Source organism: Poecile atricapillus, chromosome 6, assembly GCF_030490865.1.
Source record: "Poecile atricapillus isolate bPoeAtr1 chromosome 6, bPoeAtr1.hap1, whole genome shotgun sequence".
In the NCBI taxonomy this organism is placed as follows: Eukaryota; Metazoa; Chordata; class Aves; order Passeriformes; family Paridae; genus Poecile; species Poecile atricapillus.
Genome location: NC_081254.1, coordinates 14,138,845 through 14,155,588, shown reverse-complemented (window position 1 = coordinate 14,155,588; position 16,744 = coordinate 14,138,845). Strand labels below are relative to the sequence as shown.

The 16,744-nt window shown below is 42.9% G+C and overlaps 1 protein-coding gene across 2 annotated transcripts in view; it reads right to left on the bottom strand.

The window, feature by feature from the left end:
* Positions 1 to 16,383, bottom strand: part of ZCCHC24 (zinc finger CCHC-type containing 24) — a 107,075-nt gene extending 90,692 nt beyond the window's left edge. The window contains exon 1 of one of the 2 annotated variants that reach the window (XM_058840849.1): positions 15,845 to 16,383. In XM_058840849.1, coding sequence (XP_058696832.1) covers positions 15,845 to 16,084 — 240 coding nt within the window. In that variant the 5' untranslated portion in view covers positions 16,085 to 16,383. The remainder of the gene's footprint in view (positions 1 to 15,844) is intronic. The other variant, XM_058840848.1, reaches the window with a different exon arrangement.
* Positions 16,384 to 16,744: the final 361 nt, after the last annotated feature.

Sequence of the window (16,744 nt, the reverse complement as noted above, 5' to 3'; positions counted from 1 at the left end):
TGCACATTTGAGAGGAACAATATACAGGCTGTTAATAAAGAGGTTTCACAACGGCAGTGATATGGACATGGTCACCCCACTGTTGAGGAAACTAATGAGCTTGCCATGGTTCTTTTAGTCCAACCTTTCCACTAAGCAATGATTGCTTTCCTGTGTTTGACCATAATGCACTCATAGTACAGTTAGATTATGCAGGCAAAAAGCTGAAAGAACAACTCACACAACAGAACCCTTTTGTGTCCAAAACTACTTACGCAAAGAATACTGGAGTCAGGGAAAGGAAAAGAACGCCAAGAAAAATGCAAAGTAATTTCCAATTTCCAATCTGGTTAATCAGACAGTCAACAGAGTCCCATGTTCAAATAATAACAAGAAGCATTCAGATGTACATCTGGTTTGGATTTTCTGAGGGGGAACCTGCTGTGATTTAAACATTTCCTGATAAACAGTAAATACCTAGGTTTTGTACTTCACCTTAATAGGATCTTCACTTTCTCAATTTGCAAATCAAAATCAGTAGCTCCTAATTTGCTATTCAGTAGTTTTAGAACAGCAGGAAACCCATCAACACCTAAATAGGTATTCTCCCTAGTGGAGATAATATGGATTAATTCACTGTAACCACTTAAGGTCCAAAAGAAACTGCATAGTGGAGTTCAAAAAGAAAATTAAAACTCTTTAAAAAATTAACATCATAATGAATCACTGTAGAAATAGGACCAACTATTGACTATCCTTTCCATCCTCACATGATGGGACACCTTGCACATGGTGTTTCCACCTTAGGTCTGCAATGTTATGCTCATGTAATTTTCCTGGCATCAGAGAATTACTGCTGGGAATTACTCTTACGGGAAAATGAGGTAAGAAGAGGTCCAATCTGCGCCTCTTTGCTTTAATTCTACTGAATTCAAATATTTCAATGGTGTCTTTATATGTGTTTTCATATGTTTATACATGTTTTATATATTTTGAAGGCATGCACTGAAATTGATTTAGAGTTTGTGAAATAAATCTGAAATTGAAATTAAATTAATTTCAGAGATCTCAAACTTTCAGGGTGCCTGCACAGTGAGTGTTTTCTGGGTGACAGTTGCATACCAAAAAAAACCATATTAAAACTCTAGGCACAAGCACCGGGGAATATCCCTGAATTCCATCCCACCACAGATGGTGTACACTGCACAGAAAAGGTCAGCCTAATGCTCTGCTTCACCCACTTGTTCTGTAGTCAAACACAACATGCTGAACTCCACTGACCCCTCTTGCAAAGCTGAAGCTGGTGCACAGCAGCAGGATCAATTCAAGAGGTCTCAGAGCAGAATCGGATTTCACATGGGACTTCACGTATGTCCTGGGACAACAACATCCTGTGTAGCATAGTTCTGTGCTGTGCAAGATGATGTGGCTGAGAGGAGAATCAGCCACTTTGTTTCAGGGGTTAAAGTCACAGATTTTAAAAGGAAAAGGTATTTCAAAAATGAATAAAAATATTATAGCTGCTTTAGCCATCAAGCAATCCAAGATACCTCCAATGGTCACTGGAATTTATTTCTAGGATTTATTGGCTGCTATTGGAATGAGAAATTCTTGGCATCAAATTTTGAAAAGGAAGAGGAAGTGCTGTGGACGCCAAAGTAGTATTAATTAAGGGTCTTCAAGAAGTTCTTGTCTCCCTAGGAGCCACTTTCTCTTATATATGCTTGGAAAAATATAAAATCTTTCTTTTTAAGAGATCTTCTTGCCAAGAAGTTCTTGAAGTACTTCACCTGCACTACACACATTAGTAACTTCGCAAATTCCTTATTATCTGATTTTATAGAAGGGTGAAGGCATGAACGTAGAACATGTACAGTCGCAAATTTTTTACCTATTGCCAAAATCTGGAATATCTCCTGGGGATGAAGAATAACTTCTGCCCATCAGGAGGTTGCAATTTTTACGCCGAGGGCCAACTCAGTATCAAACCAAAACATATCTATCTGCTGCCTACAGTGGACTTTGAATTGGACATATGGCATGCAGTGAGGACTGTTTTCTTTCCTACACATCCTTTACACTGAGCTATTGCCCTCATTAAAAGGGAGCAATTTGGAACCACAGCTGGGTATTATGTAACTCACTTCTCCAACCCTTCCTGGCACGTTTCAGGTCAATACTGAAAAACAAGGTGGCTCACTCTGGCAGCAAACCTTCACAAACTTTTGTTTCAACCGTGGCAGCCAGAAGCTGCCAGAGGCTCGGATCCCATCGGACTATGGGCTGCACTGATACTAAATCACACCCTCACCCATACCATAACCATACCAATGGTTCTGTGGCCAAAGAGTGGCACATGGCTCTAAAAGTGGCCACCTGGCTCAGCTGGCAGGGCACTTGTGCAATGCATGCCACAGCTGGACACAGCAAAACATTCAGTCCACACACCGCACTGTGAAACGCTTCCCTGTAATCATCTTGAGGCCCAGTGTTAAAAAAGGAAGAAACAAATATAACATCCCAGAACATGACAGTAAAGGAGAAGATGGACACTGCTGATGTCACTGGTACTTTAAAGAACAATGCATTCCTCTGCAAAATGCCTAGACAATCCCAAGGTGCAGCCTATCCCTCTGGGTATAGTCAGGCAAACCAGTTCAGCAGTTCCTGCCAATCCGACCTGGAAAATGGTCTTAAATCTGTTTGACTCCAAGTCAATGTGAAAAACACATCAATCTGGCACTTGAAAGTTGCTATAAAGAGCACCAGCACAAATGGTGCTACATCCTGTTTCTAGCTCTGGAAATCTCTAGCTCTTCAGAAAGAGATGAGGAAATAAGCCATTCCCAAAAGCCAAGTTATATAATAAGGGTGGTAATGGGAAAGTTCATCCCGGCCCCTGGAATCAAATAGTGAAAACTTAGGGCTTGTAATGAATGTGATGAAATGGTGATTGACTCCATTTTGTCATTGTAAAAGACAAGGGATGAATGAATATTGCTGAGATACATAAAACAGTTTTGGTTTGGTTTTTTTTTTTTTTTCTTTCTGGGGCACTCAATTGAGCAGAACAGCAATTCAGCCCTTACTAAGTGTTTGCACTGCTGCAAAGAGGATTTTAAAGAAGGGTTTTGAATAAAAGTTTGAATTAGCTTCAAACCAAAAGAGGATGTCTGAGGGGGGAGGAAAGGGTGATTAGAGTGCCAGGGAGAGTGTTGATGGCCTCAGACAGAAAAGAGAGAGGAAGAAAGAAATGCATTCCGACTCACTCTAGTCTCAAGTATATTAGTACTCATCTGGGAGGTGGTAGGGAGACTGCTCCTCTCATGAATTCCACCAAAATCAATGACTGCTCTGTGTTCACAATGCAACACTAGCAAAGCCAACCTATTTCTTTAAATGGTAGACAATAGTACCTCTCAAACAGAGTCTCATTTTGAGCTTGAACAGGAGAAAAAGGATTTGGGAGTGAAAGGGTTAGTGCTCTCAAGGCGCCCAAAAGACCACAGGCATGTCCTAATTACAAGGCTCATCAGCCCAGCTGCAATGAATTCAGGATTTCCTTATCTTGCCATACTGGGGGGATGGGGAACCTGATGGTAAAACTTAGAAACTGCCTTGGTGGGAGGTTTGAGCTGATAATGTAAGTTTGTCTGTTTGTTTTTTCCTTCCTATTAAACTTGTTGATTTAATTGAATGTGAACCAAACTGAAACTCTTGTATTGCATTTTCCAAAGGTAACCTCTCTGCTGGGTAGATCTTTAAACTGTATCTGTTGGTGGTGTTGGGAAGCAAAGTTCCCTTTGTTATTTGTTTGCTCAGTGTTTCCAGTTAAAGGGCACGTAATCTGCAACGTTGCATTGTGGTCCTTTGTGAAAGAGGCAGCTATTGTCTTCCATAGCTTCCTCACTCTGATTTCCAGTTGGGTAACATACGTGAGTGACTCAAGAGTTCCAGTATCTAATTCACCTCTAAGATATTCCTAGTTACATGAATGATTGGCTAATGCTCTTGACTCCTTGGCTGAGTCCCTGCCTTTCAGAAATATCTTCTGGGGCTGATGTGTCAAGAGGCAGAAAAAGAAACCCCAAAACACTGGCTTTATCTCTTCAGTTTCTGAGACCAGCTGTTATTAATAAACAATGTCAGCTTGTTTATATGGGAATGATATCTTCTTATTAGGCATGGACTTGAAAAGTAGAGGCAGACCTGGAAAAACCAGTTTCTGCCCCAAGTTCATTTGTGGTTGCTGGACCCTTAAGGCAGCGATAAAGATGAACGTATCGACCAGTTACATAAGGCTAGAATTGACTTGTGCTGGTTGATCTAGCCAGAGTATCTGTTTGATGCTCTAGAAGCCAGTATGATTTGTGCTTTGGTTCCCTTCACATTTGAAGTAATTGCACACACTGAAGTGAGGTCCTGTAGCACTTCAGTGTTCCTACAACCTAGTCCAGTCATCAATGCTTCCACAACATGAAATAGTCTGTAACTGAAAAGCGATAAGCAAAGAATTTTGATGGCTTATTTTTGCATTAGTATGCTGCTGACCAAATAAAGCAGTCTTAATGGACAGAGCAATGTTTAAGTCAACAGACACCTTGGCTGTTTGAAGCTTGTAGGAAAAGGGAGTTGGATTTTCCTGTCATCAGTATGGAAAAAGTAAGGGTTTAATACACAGTAAATTGTAAATATATGACAGCAACCAGACAAGGCATGCTAATCATTAGCCCTGCACCGAAATATCAAAAGGTGCTGAAGTTATCAGCTTGGATTTTCACAAAGATAAGAACTGAGTGGTCCCTGTGCTGTGTCATGGATAAAACAGTAGGATAGACAAGCCATTGCCCTCACTCAATTGCTACTTTCATGTCGGAGGAGACAGAAATCTGAGCTACCCAAACAGTAATTCAGTGACTTGAATTAGCTCAAGGGTCTATAGATGTCTTATTTGCTAGTGTCCTAAGGTTTGCTTTCGATGTGGGCTTTATCCACAACCGTGTTTGGAGAAGAGCACTTAAAACCTGTGACTTCTCTGTGCTGCAGTTCTTCGTAAGTGGTTCAAACTGTTCCTTGTTTTTGTCCCCAAAGAAAACACCCAATTCAGAATCACAGAATAGAATCATGGAATTGTTTGGATTGGAAAAGACCTTTAAGATCATCATCAATGTTTATGGCCAACCCCAAAGCCTTCTGAAAACAGAGGGATTAAACAAAAATACAGTAATAAATTTAGTTGTACTAATTTGAGCCAGAAGAAATAGGGAAGTTTAATTACCAAGGCTGAACTGGAAAACCTCAAACTGCTCCTGTATGGCTTGTGTCTGCTTTAGCTCCTCTGATAAATTAGATACTTTTACAAAAAAACAGCTTAAGAGTTTGTTCAGTAACATTTTATAATTGGAACACTGAGAGCCAGGCTCATCACTCAGTGAAGAAAATGTTTGCATGGAGCAAGGAAAAAAAAAAACACCTCAGGTTTCTGTTTCCTTCTGAAGTCAACTTTTAAGTCAGCTGTCAAAAAAATCTGGTCTTTGGCCTCACTTTTAGTAAAATCTGAATTACTCCAGTTCTCGTATAAAACCACAGATAAATGTAGATTAGCCAAGCAAACCTTAATGCATTCGTAGTTAGTTAGACTAGCCAAGTATACTTTAATTCATCCTTCTTACATGGGGGGTTTTAGACAAATACATGACTATGTTAAACTGCTAACACTGAAGTACTTCTAAATATTTCCAGGTAGGTGGCACTTGGCCTTACCTTCTGCAGAAACAATATCTTAAGGAGACAGCTACAAATGCAGTGGTTGTGAAGCAAATTATTGAAGGGCAATGAATCTTTAATCCAGCATATAGATCTCTCTAATCTAGTTATTCCAAATCTGACAGCTCAGCTGGCTGTGGTGTCTCAGGTTGTAATTGCTGAGACCGTGCAGAACAGCAAGTGGCTACAACACCCTCCTCTGTGCATGACTGGTGTGTACCTTCAATCACAGCAAGGCTGGAGAGCAACACACACCACCACCCTGCCTTGCTTTACATCAGCTGGCCTTCGACACTTGGATCCAAAGCTTTTGATGAGTTTCTCAGACCTTAAAAAAATCCTGTTCCCTATGTACAGTGGTAAAGTTATGCTGACAGTTCAGGAATTGGTCTGCCACCGTCTCCAGGCTTGCTGGAGCTGAGGTGCCTACTTTTGGCCTTCTGCTAGTGGTGTGATTCCCCCTTATTTCAGCCTGAGGGAAAGGTTTGCTGTGGCTATCAGCAAGAACATTCATTTTACACTATATACAGGGACCTCACAAAAGGCCTCTAAAGGCAGATGTGGGAGAGGACAGATATTTGCTCTGGTCAGAGCCATGCAGTCTTGAAGGAATTTTCTAAATCTTGCACCAAGTTCTGCAGGGTTCCCTTTTATCTGCTGAATGCCCAACAACTGCCCACTTATTTTAAAGAGAAGCTCTAACATGTGAACACTGTATTAGGGACAAGGGAGACCATTCACGTTGCAAATTACTTTAACACATCCCCCCAGGAGCTGGGGAATTCCTGGGCTGTCCCACAGCTGCCAACCCCCCTGACCTATGGGGAGGGCCCCTGCCAGGCCCCTCTGCCCCACTGCTGCCCAGAAACAAGTCCTTTTGGTTGAGACAAGGTTCTCACTGCTGCCCAGAAACAAGTCCTTTTGGTTGAGACAAGGTTCTCTGTGCCCAGAAACAAGTCCTTTTGGTTGAGACAAGGTTCTCTGTGCCCATAAACAAGTCCTTTTGGTCGAGACAGGGTTCTCTGGTGAGGAGGTTAGGAAGGCTGTATAGCATGAAGTGAGGGGAGAAACGGATGGACATGTTTTGATCCCTGCACTTTCTGTTAACATCTCTGCTTCCTGCAGGAAATCTTGTCTCAATCTGACCTGCAGTCTGAAAAACAAGAGTCGAGTTTCCTCTCATTTGGTAGGTCTTTTGACACTCCAAATGCAAGAAAAATAGCACCCGGAAATAGATATGTGCCTGTTCAACACACACTTAGGAAAGCATTTACCTCCTGCACAGCTCTTGCATGATGAAAGCTTTCGCTAAGAAATGTCCATTTTGGGTTAAACAGAACTCTAAGTCTGAGACAGTTTTGTTTATATCATTTACATTCAGTAATGCCTTCTTGGCACAGAAACTTCTGCGATAGCTGCCAAAGTTTAAAAGAGGCAAAGCTGAGGTCGCTGTCAGAGGTAGAAACAATACATCATCTGCCCAGAATGGGCCCCTCACAGCATGCTGAGGGCCCCAGTTCCTGCACTCATGGGAAGACAAAAACTTTTATTAAATTGAATATAGTGAGGAAAATAAATTATTTCTATGTACTAAATGACAGGCTGGAATTTCATTTTGTGACTCTGGCTTTTTAGATAGTTTTATCTATGTTTAAAGCTACCCTCTTAATCAACTGTGATACAGCACAGCTTGAAGTGTAACAAGCAAACCTAAAACATCACAGTCTGCTTCAGATAAATTATAAAATAACAACTGAGAAATCTGGTTTCAAAGTGGATTTGAGGCTTTTTTTTCTTCCCATGCTGTGACTGTTAGAAGAATGAATCTCTTATTCTACTACATTCAGTTGCAATGTATGTTGGAGAAAGATGGTTATAGAACATCTCTGTATTTCAAGGATCACTGATACTCAAACCCTCTTAAAAACTCTTGCTAGTCCTCTATTTTCAGGATGCAATGACTGTACAATAGATCCTTCACTTTCATTTCAATCACAAGAATCCACAGCCCTAATGACTACTTACAAAATAGTTGCCTAGCAGGCTCCCTTAGTGTAAAGAAATATAGGCTGCAACTCAAAAATCACTGAGATACCTGGAGCTCCTAGAAGCAAGAGAAATCTCTGAGAGCAAGCTGATCCCCTTAAAGTGCTTGCTTGGCTGGCAGTTAGCTGGATGAGATGTAAATACAGATTTCTAGCTACCCACAATCTATGTAAGGAATTGCACTTGAGTTCATTGAAAAGAAACACCAAACCCTGCCACATGCAGGGAGTAGGTGTGGGTGGCCAGTTAATATAGCAGGAATTTATCTCTGCTTTGCATATGAGCTCAAGTCCTGGATCATGAGGGCATTTGCTGATATTCAAACTAAATTTGTCGAAACACAAATTATTGTGTATATAAAAAAGTATTTCTTAAGAAACAGGTTTGGAAGACCAGGCAGCAGTTCTCCCACCAGCAGCATTTGATAGAGCTAAGAAAAAGGGTCAATATGAGGCTCGTTAAAACTCCTCTTAAGTCAAAGCACTGGACTTGTTACTATTTGCTTAGACCAAAACATAAGATAGAAAGTAAGGGGCTAGGCTTGTGATATGTTAAAACCCACCAAAACTCCCCACAGCTGTGCTGGCCTGGCTAGACAATGAGGGACATGGAGAAAGCCCAGGACTTGTAACCCTGCATTTATTCTGCTTTCCTCAAGTGAATCTGTCTATAATTTTAGATTCTACTTTTATTAGATCACAAAATGTTTGCTGTGGTTCTGATAATAAGATCCAACCTGCAGGAAAAATGAGGCAATCCAAGTTGTTACACTTATAAAATACTGTCTGCCTGAATTGTGTCAGCATTACTGTAAGATTTGAATAGCTTTGTAAAATTTAATTAGTTGCTTTGATCTATTATAATTATTCTGGAGCCCACACAAAACCTAAGTAAACCATGAGGAAAAGACATTCTCTCCATTTAATTTAATAATTTCATTGTGGCTTTCTAAAACAGGAGGAGCAATTCTAGAGGGTTGCAAAATAGGCATCAGGTTGTTGGCAACTTTTCTGGGGAAAAGAAACTGGGGAGAGGTACAGGTATTAATTGTGACATTTCATTAATCTGTTCAGAAAATGGAAGGAGACACCCAGTATCACTTTTTAGGTAGCATTTATATGTATGCATCTAATTTGGTTAACAGGATACAGTTGCTTTTGTTTCTATGCAAATACATATTATCCGAATTGTATGATTTGGCTTTGTAATATCTGTGCCTGCAGCTTTTGGCAACTGCACTGCATCATTATTTTTCATGCTTCTTAAAGCAGCATGGAAAAGATTCTCTGGTCTTAGATTTAAATTTCACTTAAATCATGTTTCAAAGTCCTTTTATGGTGCACTTAATAGAAGTGATCTAGAAGACTTTCCTTAGCGTTAATCCTCACCTAGCATCTATCAGTAAAATGAAATATTTTCTTCTAGTTATCAGTTACCAAAGCAACAGGAGCGCTGCTATAAGTTGTTTGTTATCTATCTTATACAAGTACACAAAATCCCCCAAACAAAACAACAAAACCAAAAAGGCCTGGGTGGAGGGGAAGAGGAGGATTGGCTTTGGGATAAAAACAATTTAGTACACATCTTGCTTATCTAATTCATTTCATATACTTCATAAATTAATACATTGGTTCAAGTCAGACTTGGTTGCCTGATCATTTGTGCAGTTCACTGGAGAAGGATCTTCCTTTTCTGCTCTGAATAACTGAGTCTGTGTCTGCAGAGCAAAAGAGGAGTGGATGAAAAATCATTACCCAACACACAGTTACATCACCCCTTTGTTTGGGTGCTTTGGCATGGAAGACACTGTAAATGCATAAAATAACTGTAAATGAAAGCTCTGTGTATAAAATATAATTGTAACAAGAATTCTACATCCTTTTGCCTCCCAATATAGGTTGGTGTGTTTTTCTTTTCTATATACTGCCTGACAGGTTTTTTCAAGATGTGAATGTATTTGTGAGGCAGAAAAATCATGCCAGTGCTTCTGTCAATGAGGAGTTTGCACAGATACAAAATCCCAAGTGATTTAAAAGCCTTGGCAATGATCTTCAGCTAATCAGGAGTAAGAAATACAATTGGTTTATCTTCTGTTGGTTGATTTTATTTTTCTTTTCAAGCTATCAAAAAGAAATCAATAGTAAAGCAGAAAGTGCATATTCCTCTTCTTGAAGACCTGATTTACTTTCAGCAATTAACATTTTAGTTCTTGCCAGCTTTCCAAGCATGTTTCTGATTGTGATGGAAAAGCAAGTACCTGCAGATGACTATGGTGGATAATACTTTCACTGTAAATAAACTAAAGCCCAGGTGAAAGTCATGTTTGAATTAGTTAAAGCTCGAGGTAGGGCGGGTGTACTGCAGAGCTACAGCAGCATTTGCTGGGGGCAGGGCCAGTTTTTGGGTAAGGACGCAACACAAGAGGCTCTGGCTGTGGGAGTAAATTCAAGACATTTTCTTCTTACTTCTGGGAACTTTCGGCTGTCCTTAATCGGGTAAGGAAGCCAGAGTAAAAGCAACATAATTGTATTTAGAACACTGGTGAGCCAAATTTGGCTGTTGTGCATTTCTTCCTGCAATCAAATTGCTATTAGGTAATTTAGCCTAAGTGTCAAGAGTAAGCAGAGTATCTGCTACATGTAGTACTGTCCACTTACAAAAACACACACAAAGAAAACACTTAATCCTGGACAATAGAGAAGCCTAAAGCCATACCTACTAGGTGATACAAATGGAAGAGTGTAATTTGGATAACAATTTGAGATAATAATATAGATCTTATTTTCAGACTCCACTTCTTATAGTACATTCACACGTGGGGTTTTTATTTCCCTGGCAAACATGGGTGCTTTCCAAAGACGACACAGCAAAGCAGGAGGCCATGGCTGCAAAGATAAGAACAGGGAGCAGAAGAGAATGCTGATAGACATAAACCCCTGTATTTTTGAATTTTAAAGCATATATCCAACTGGAATTAGGAACAGAATAGCTATTAGCTCAAATACCTGTAACAGGATCTAAGATTTTGAGACCAGTGTACAGTGGGCTGTGAAAGCTGCCCTTTGTGTGCTCAGACAGTATGATCAAAAGGGCTCTGGAGCTGGCTGTGTTGGGAGGACAGAGGCTGGTGTTGCCAAGATCTCCAAATGCGTGTTGTCCTCTGATGAACGTAAGAGATTCAGCTCCCTGGAATCTCTTATGAGGATTGATGTGAGAATTGACATTTAACTTCCTGAAAACCATTTTGGTACTACTTGTCTGGCACTTAAGTAGCCACAAGATATTATGAGTGTACAGCCATCCTGAGGCAGAGAGCACAATTCCTGCAGCACAGGAATTGTTATGCTAGTGCCCTTTCACTAGAATTTGGAGAAGGTTAAGGGCATTCCAATGTTGGCACTTACACAAAGAATAGTGAGAAAAAAATAAAATTGGGAAATAAATAATAATTGTTATTATTAAAGCACACTTTCAGGTACTGTAGACTGTGCTACTGTCAGTCTGACAGTCTGTGCTAGTCTGTCAGCTTTCTCAGCAGCTGAGAAAGCATGAAGTCCTCACTTGAGTGCCTAGCACATTAAGCACCCTGTGGATCAAAAACATGCTCTGTGTTAGAATAACTAATAATGTTACACAAAATTAAACAAATTGGACATGGTTTGGAGCATATGGCAATTTCTGATAACCTGCATCTCTGCTGAGTTTGCCTTCAGACCATGCTGGTTGTGAGCAGCCCCTTAAAAGGCATTACGTTTTCCCTTTCAGATTTTTTAATCATGGTTGTTCTCAAAGATATTGCATTTAATTTAGGGGGACAATGGTCTAAAAATCTGGTATAGCAATCCTTGTATTCTTATGATACTAAGAGAATGGAGATTTTTTAAAAAACCTTATAATTATCCTCTACATTTTATTTCATGTAGGCCAAATAAGAGATCTTTCTTCATCAAGTATCAGCCTAGTGTGTACCCTCCTAATTCTATGACAGATAGACAAGTCTGTCTGATAAAATAGATTTTCTGTAGAACTGTCAATTTCCTTCCCTACATTTTTGTTCTTCCAGTGTTTCATCAGTTTTTGTTGTTAGCTTATGAATGTCACTGTCTTCTTTGGGAAGTTACCTAATCTATCCCATTGCTTTAGACCTGCTTCTGATTCACAGGGATTTGAATGTTATTTTCTGCAGCACACTAAACTTTTTTTAACTCCATACGTTTTTCTTTCCAAGCAAGTGTTCCAAACTTTACTGCAGCAAACTGAACTAGCTTTGGTGTGTTCTCATTCCGGCTTAGTTCCCCGCTTGCCTATAAGGACTGGATCTGGGAGTCTCCAAGTCAGAAACATGAAAATGGTAATTATTTTCTCATCTAGTATGTGCAGTTATTTGTGCTTAAATAAAATCTGTTTTAGATCCAGAAAGCGGCTGCCATAGAGGCTTCTAGAAGGAATTTTACTCTTGAAAGACAGAGAGTAGAGAAAAAAGTTTAACTATTATATTATGATAATTTCTAGTTACTGCTTGCTGTCTCTTCTTGACCAAAGACAGCATTGACCAGGTTGGATGCCTCCTGTTAGCATAGAAAAATACCTTATGAGTCTCTTGCCTCCTTACTCTAGGTTTTTCAGTTATACCCCTCAATGACAAAGCCACAGATACCTGGCTGTGTCTCAAAGGCATTAAATTCCATATAACCAGCCTCACAACAAAGCCTCAAATACTTGGCTCTGATGGATGGTGTTATAATGAGGGTGGAGCTCAGTTCAATGGCCAATTTATTGCATCTTAATGGTCTAACATGCTTTTATTTAATATCTAGGACAACAAATGCTGCCATAAAGTTTGGTTTAAAGCAGGTCTGTTTTGCAAAATGAGTCTTGCATACGGAACAAAACACTCATTGTTGCTTTACTGTTTAAACCTTTATTATTGCTTTTTTTTTGTGGTACAATGGGCTTTTATGCACCAAACAGCTGTGTTCATCATGTTTATTTAGAAGGCATCCATTGTAGTGGAAAAAGTCTGGAGGACAAAAATCTTGAAGTACAAGACTACTCTGTGGGTGCTGGCACTTCTATTTTTTTTTTTCTGTCCTGTTCCTTTGGTCAGTATGCAAGTCACATACACAGGCACTGCCATGCAGACTTGCAAACCCTGTATAATAGCGACTTTTCACAAGTGCTGTCTCTTATTCCAAGTGTTCTCCTCCAGAAATTTTCAATTGCAAGGCAACATACAGGACACACAACTATTTTACACCCTATGATCCTATCATTTCTCAATCTGTTGCTATTTTGGACCCTCATTAGATCACTTTCCAAATATTGTGTACAGCTATGTGTCAATCATTGTCACAGCTCGGCTCCAGGCAAAGCCAACCCAGGACAAAACCGTGAGGGAAAAAAAATGCCAACCAAAGCAAGCACTGTGTAGAAAACAGTCAACAGTTTAACTGTGGAAAGCTATGTGTTGTTCCAAAGATAGCATAAGCCCACTTGCTGCAAAAACAGCATACAGTACTAAGGCTCTCCAAAATAATTTTACGCAGTTGAAATATGTAGTGTATACCCAGTGGCATCTGCAAATAAACAGATGTTAGAATCTCAAGAATTAAGTGCATGACATTGTCGGAAACTCTTGGGTGACTCCTGCCAAAAAAGCAGTCTAGTTTCCAGTTTCTGGAAAGAACAGAGCATCTAACATATTGACAGAACTTCTTTTGAGAAACAGTATCTCTAGCACCTTCTAAACCCTTGAATGAAAGCTGCTGTATAAGCAGGCAGTGTTAGCCTGGGAAATTAAAGGGTTCCCTACTTCCTTCAGGGTATATCCAGCCGGGCAGATGCACTCCCATGCACAGGAGATAGCTGTGCTCCCTTCCCTCTTTTCAGGTTACCATGTAGTAAGACATAGCTCAGGTAAGTACTGGAAACATAGACGTGTCTCCATCAGCCACATAGTCAATGCTATGGTCACAGGCTGGAAAATGAATGGCAACAAACTAACACGCTTTATCTTTTAAAAATCATAAAACATCTGTATAGAATGAGATGGCTTCTTATTTCCTGAATGGTGAATGCTCTTGGCTCTCTATAGAGCTGGCATTCTCAGTTTCTGCTGCTGTTCATGTGCCTCAGGAAACTGTAATGAGGTTAAAAAGAGCAGAATAAAGCTACAGCTTGTGGGTGATAGGGATCCACACAGAAGGTGACTTCTGGGATCTGAATGCAGCACAGCTGGGGGAACACTGCACAGGGACTGACTGCTTGGAGCCAGGACAGAGACAGGGGCCTGAGGAAGGCCTGGAATAGCAGGGAAATTATTTTTCAGAAGAAAGATTAGAGGGGAAAAAAATGGAAAGAACTATGAGCCAAGTGGAAAGGGAGTGTGACAAAAGGATTAGCCCCCACTTGCACAGAGTATAGTAGAAGCCGAAAATGAACTCAGGGAACTGTCGGGAAGAGAAAACTGTTTCTCAGAGACTGTTTCAAAAGCTTCCTGAATGTAGACTCCATTTACTTGTTTCTTCCTTTTTCTCCCAAAAAATAAAGGACCTGCTGTGAGTAGAATGTATCCCAACTTCAACAAACACGGGCCTGAATAGAGCCCAAATCTGGAATCCATGCTGGCCAAACTCCTGGAGTCTTGCTGCTACTTGGGTACTGTAAAGCTAACAAGCCAAGCAGGAAGGAGCAAAATCTACAATTTGTCATCAACACGTAGATGTAGGTAGCAAATAGTGTAAATTGCACTGCCTGCTAATCTTTTTGCAAAATCAATGTGCTTGTTAGGTCTATATGTTGTTAAACTGCCTATATCATGTCATGCTTAATTAGACTTAATCAGGTTGAACGAATTTCGAACTACATACTCTTAAAAATAGTGCCTATTTTGAGACTGGATGTGCTTTATTAAATTCTTAAAGATGAAAGAATTTCTAATTAAAGGAAAAAGTGTCTATATAACTCTGGCTCTCAACTATTAGCTGTTGTATTACAAGACCAGTTGGGGAATTTGATTTGGTTTTAATTAATAACTCCGTAACTTTTCTGACAGAACAGGAGGGTGTATTTTGACTGAGAATACGTTTTAAGTTGATGTTTAGCATAAAAGGTGCTGGAAGGACTTTGAAATGTCATTCTGTGGGAAGTGCCAGAGCAGGATGGGATGTATAGTCCATCTGAGCATGTCAAACAGAGCCGCTGTTGAATGCCTCCGGCAAGAGTCCCACAGCAGGGTGCCAAAGTGTAGCTGGATCTTTTCTGGAGAGGCTGGGAGCTGTGGTGTGTGAGGTGCCACCTTGCAGTATCTCCACACATGTGAAATCCCTCCAATGCAGAAGTGCTAAACCTCAACAACTTCCTGTGACAGGGAGCTTCACAGCGAATTGTCTTTGCATACCCCAGCTTTTTAGCTTCCTTCCCTTTGCTTGCATTTAGTCTTGTTTTGCGTTATGAAATGTGCACAAAACTTTTTTCGCTGTTTTTATCACGTTCCTGTTTACATCTCTTCCTTTCAAATAGTGCCTACCTTTGATCTCTCTCGTAAGCCATATGTATTCTTGTATCAAGCTTTTTAAGTAAAACCATAGGGGGAAAAGAAATAAAAGGCGGGGGGTGGGGGGAGTAGCGGCGGCGGTATTTTTGCAAGTTATGACGGATGTAGCACTTTTTGCGCGTCCTGCCCGCCGTCCCTCCGGCCGCGCACGGGAAATCCGTGTAACCATTGACCAGACTGTCAACACGGGCGGCCCGCGCCGCTGGCGGGCGGCGGGAGGAGGCGGCGGCCGCGCCAATGCAGCGGCGGCGGCGGCGCCTCGCCCCGGCCCGTTAGCGGCACGGGCAGCGAGGGAGCGCCGGGCGGGAAGGGGCCGGCCGGCCAGGAGGACAAGGAGCCTGCGCGGGCGGCAGAGCCGTCCCGGCGTGCGCGGCGGGGAGCGGGGCTGCCCCGCTTCGGGTCCCGGCCCGGGGAAGGGGGCAGGAGGCAGCGAGGCATCATGGCGGTTGTGGCCCGGGGGGGCCGGGGGCTCCGCGCCGGGCGGCGCCGCGGACTCACCTCGCTCCGCTGGAGCTGGAAGAAGCTGTTGAGATAGCTGGAGCTGAGCGAGGAGCCCAGCTCCGGGGTGCTCTTGGTGTAGCCGAGGTCGGGGTGCTGGGACGAGGAGGGCTCGGGTCGGAAGGCGTCGAAGGCGCTGGCCTGGTGCGTGTCTTGCAGCGACAGATAGACCCAGTTGAGGAGCTGGGCGGGCTGGTATACGGACGCGGCGCTGGTGTCGATGGTTGACAACAAGCTCATCTTTCCCCCCGGCTCTGCCCGCGCGGCTGGCCCCGCGGTGCCGGTCCCTCTCCCCGCGCTCCGGCAGTGCCGCTCTCCCGTCCGTGCCCGGGGCGCTTCCTCCTGGCCGCCCGGAGGAGAGGACGGGCCGGGGGCTCGCTGCCGCGCCCCGCGCCGCTCTCGCTCCCCTAAGGCCGGCGGCGCCCGCGCAGCCCCAGCGCTCCGCGCAGCACGGGCATCGCTGCCGCCGCCCGCGGGCTCCGCAGGAAACTTTGTGCGCGCTCCGTCCCGCCCGCCCGGCCGGTGCCTGCCCCGCTATCTGTCTTTATTCCCACTCCCGCAGGCAGCGGCGGGGAGGGGCTGCCGGCTCTCCGGCGGCGGCGCCGCGCCCCCATAGGCCTCCCGGCCGCCGCGGGGGTGCAGGGGCGTCCCGGCGCCGCTCCGCCCCCGCCCGGCCCGCCCGAGCGCGGCCAGGGGAGCCAGTGCGGCCCAGGACCTCGCTGGCCCCGCACCGCTGGCCGCTCGCCCCCCTGGGTACCAGCGGTTCCCTCGCTCGCTCCCCGGCCTTCCTTTTCCTCCTTCCTGAAGATTTTTTGCGCCAAACACGCGCAAAGCCCTCCCGAGGGCTCCTCTCTGGGCTCTTTTGGGCTTGTTTTTAACTCGACAAATTTCGCTCGGCTC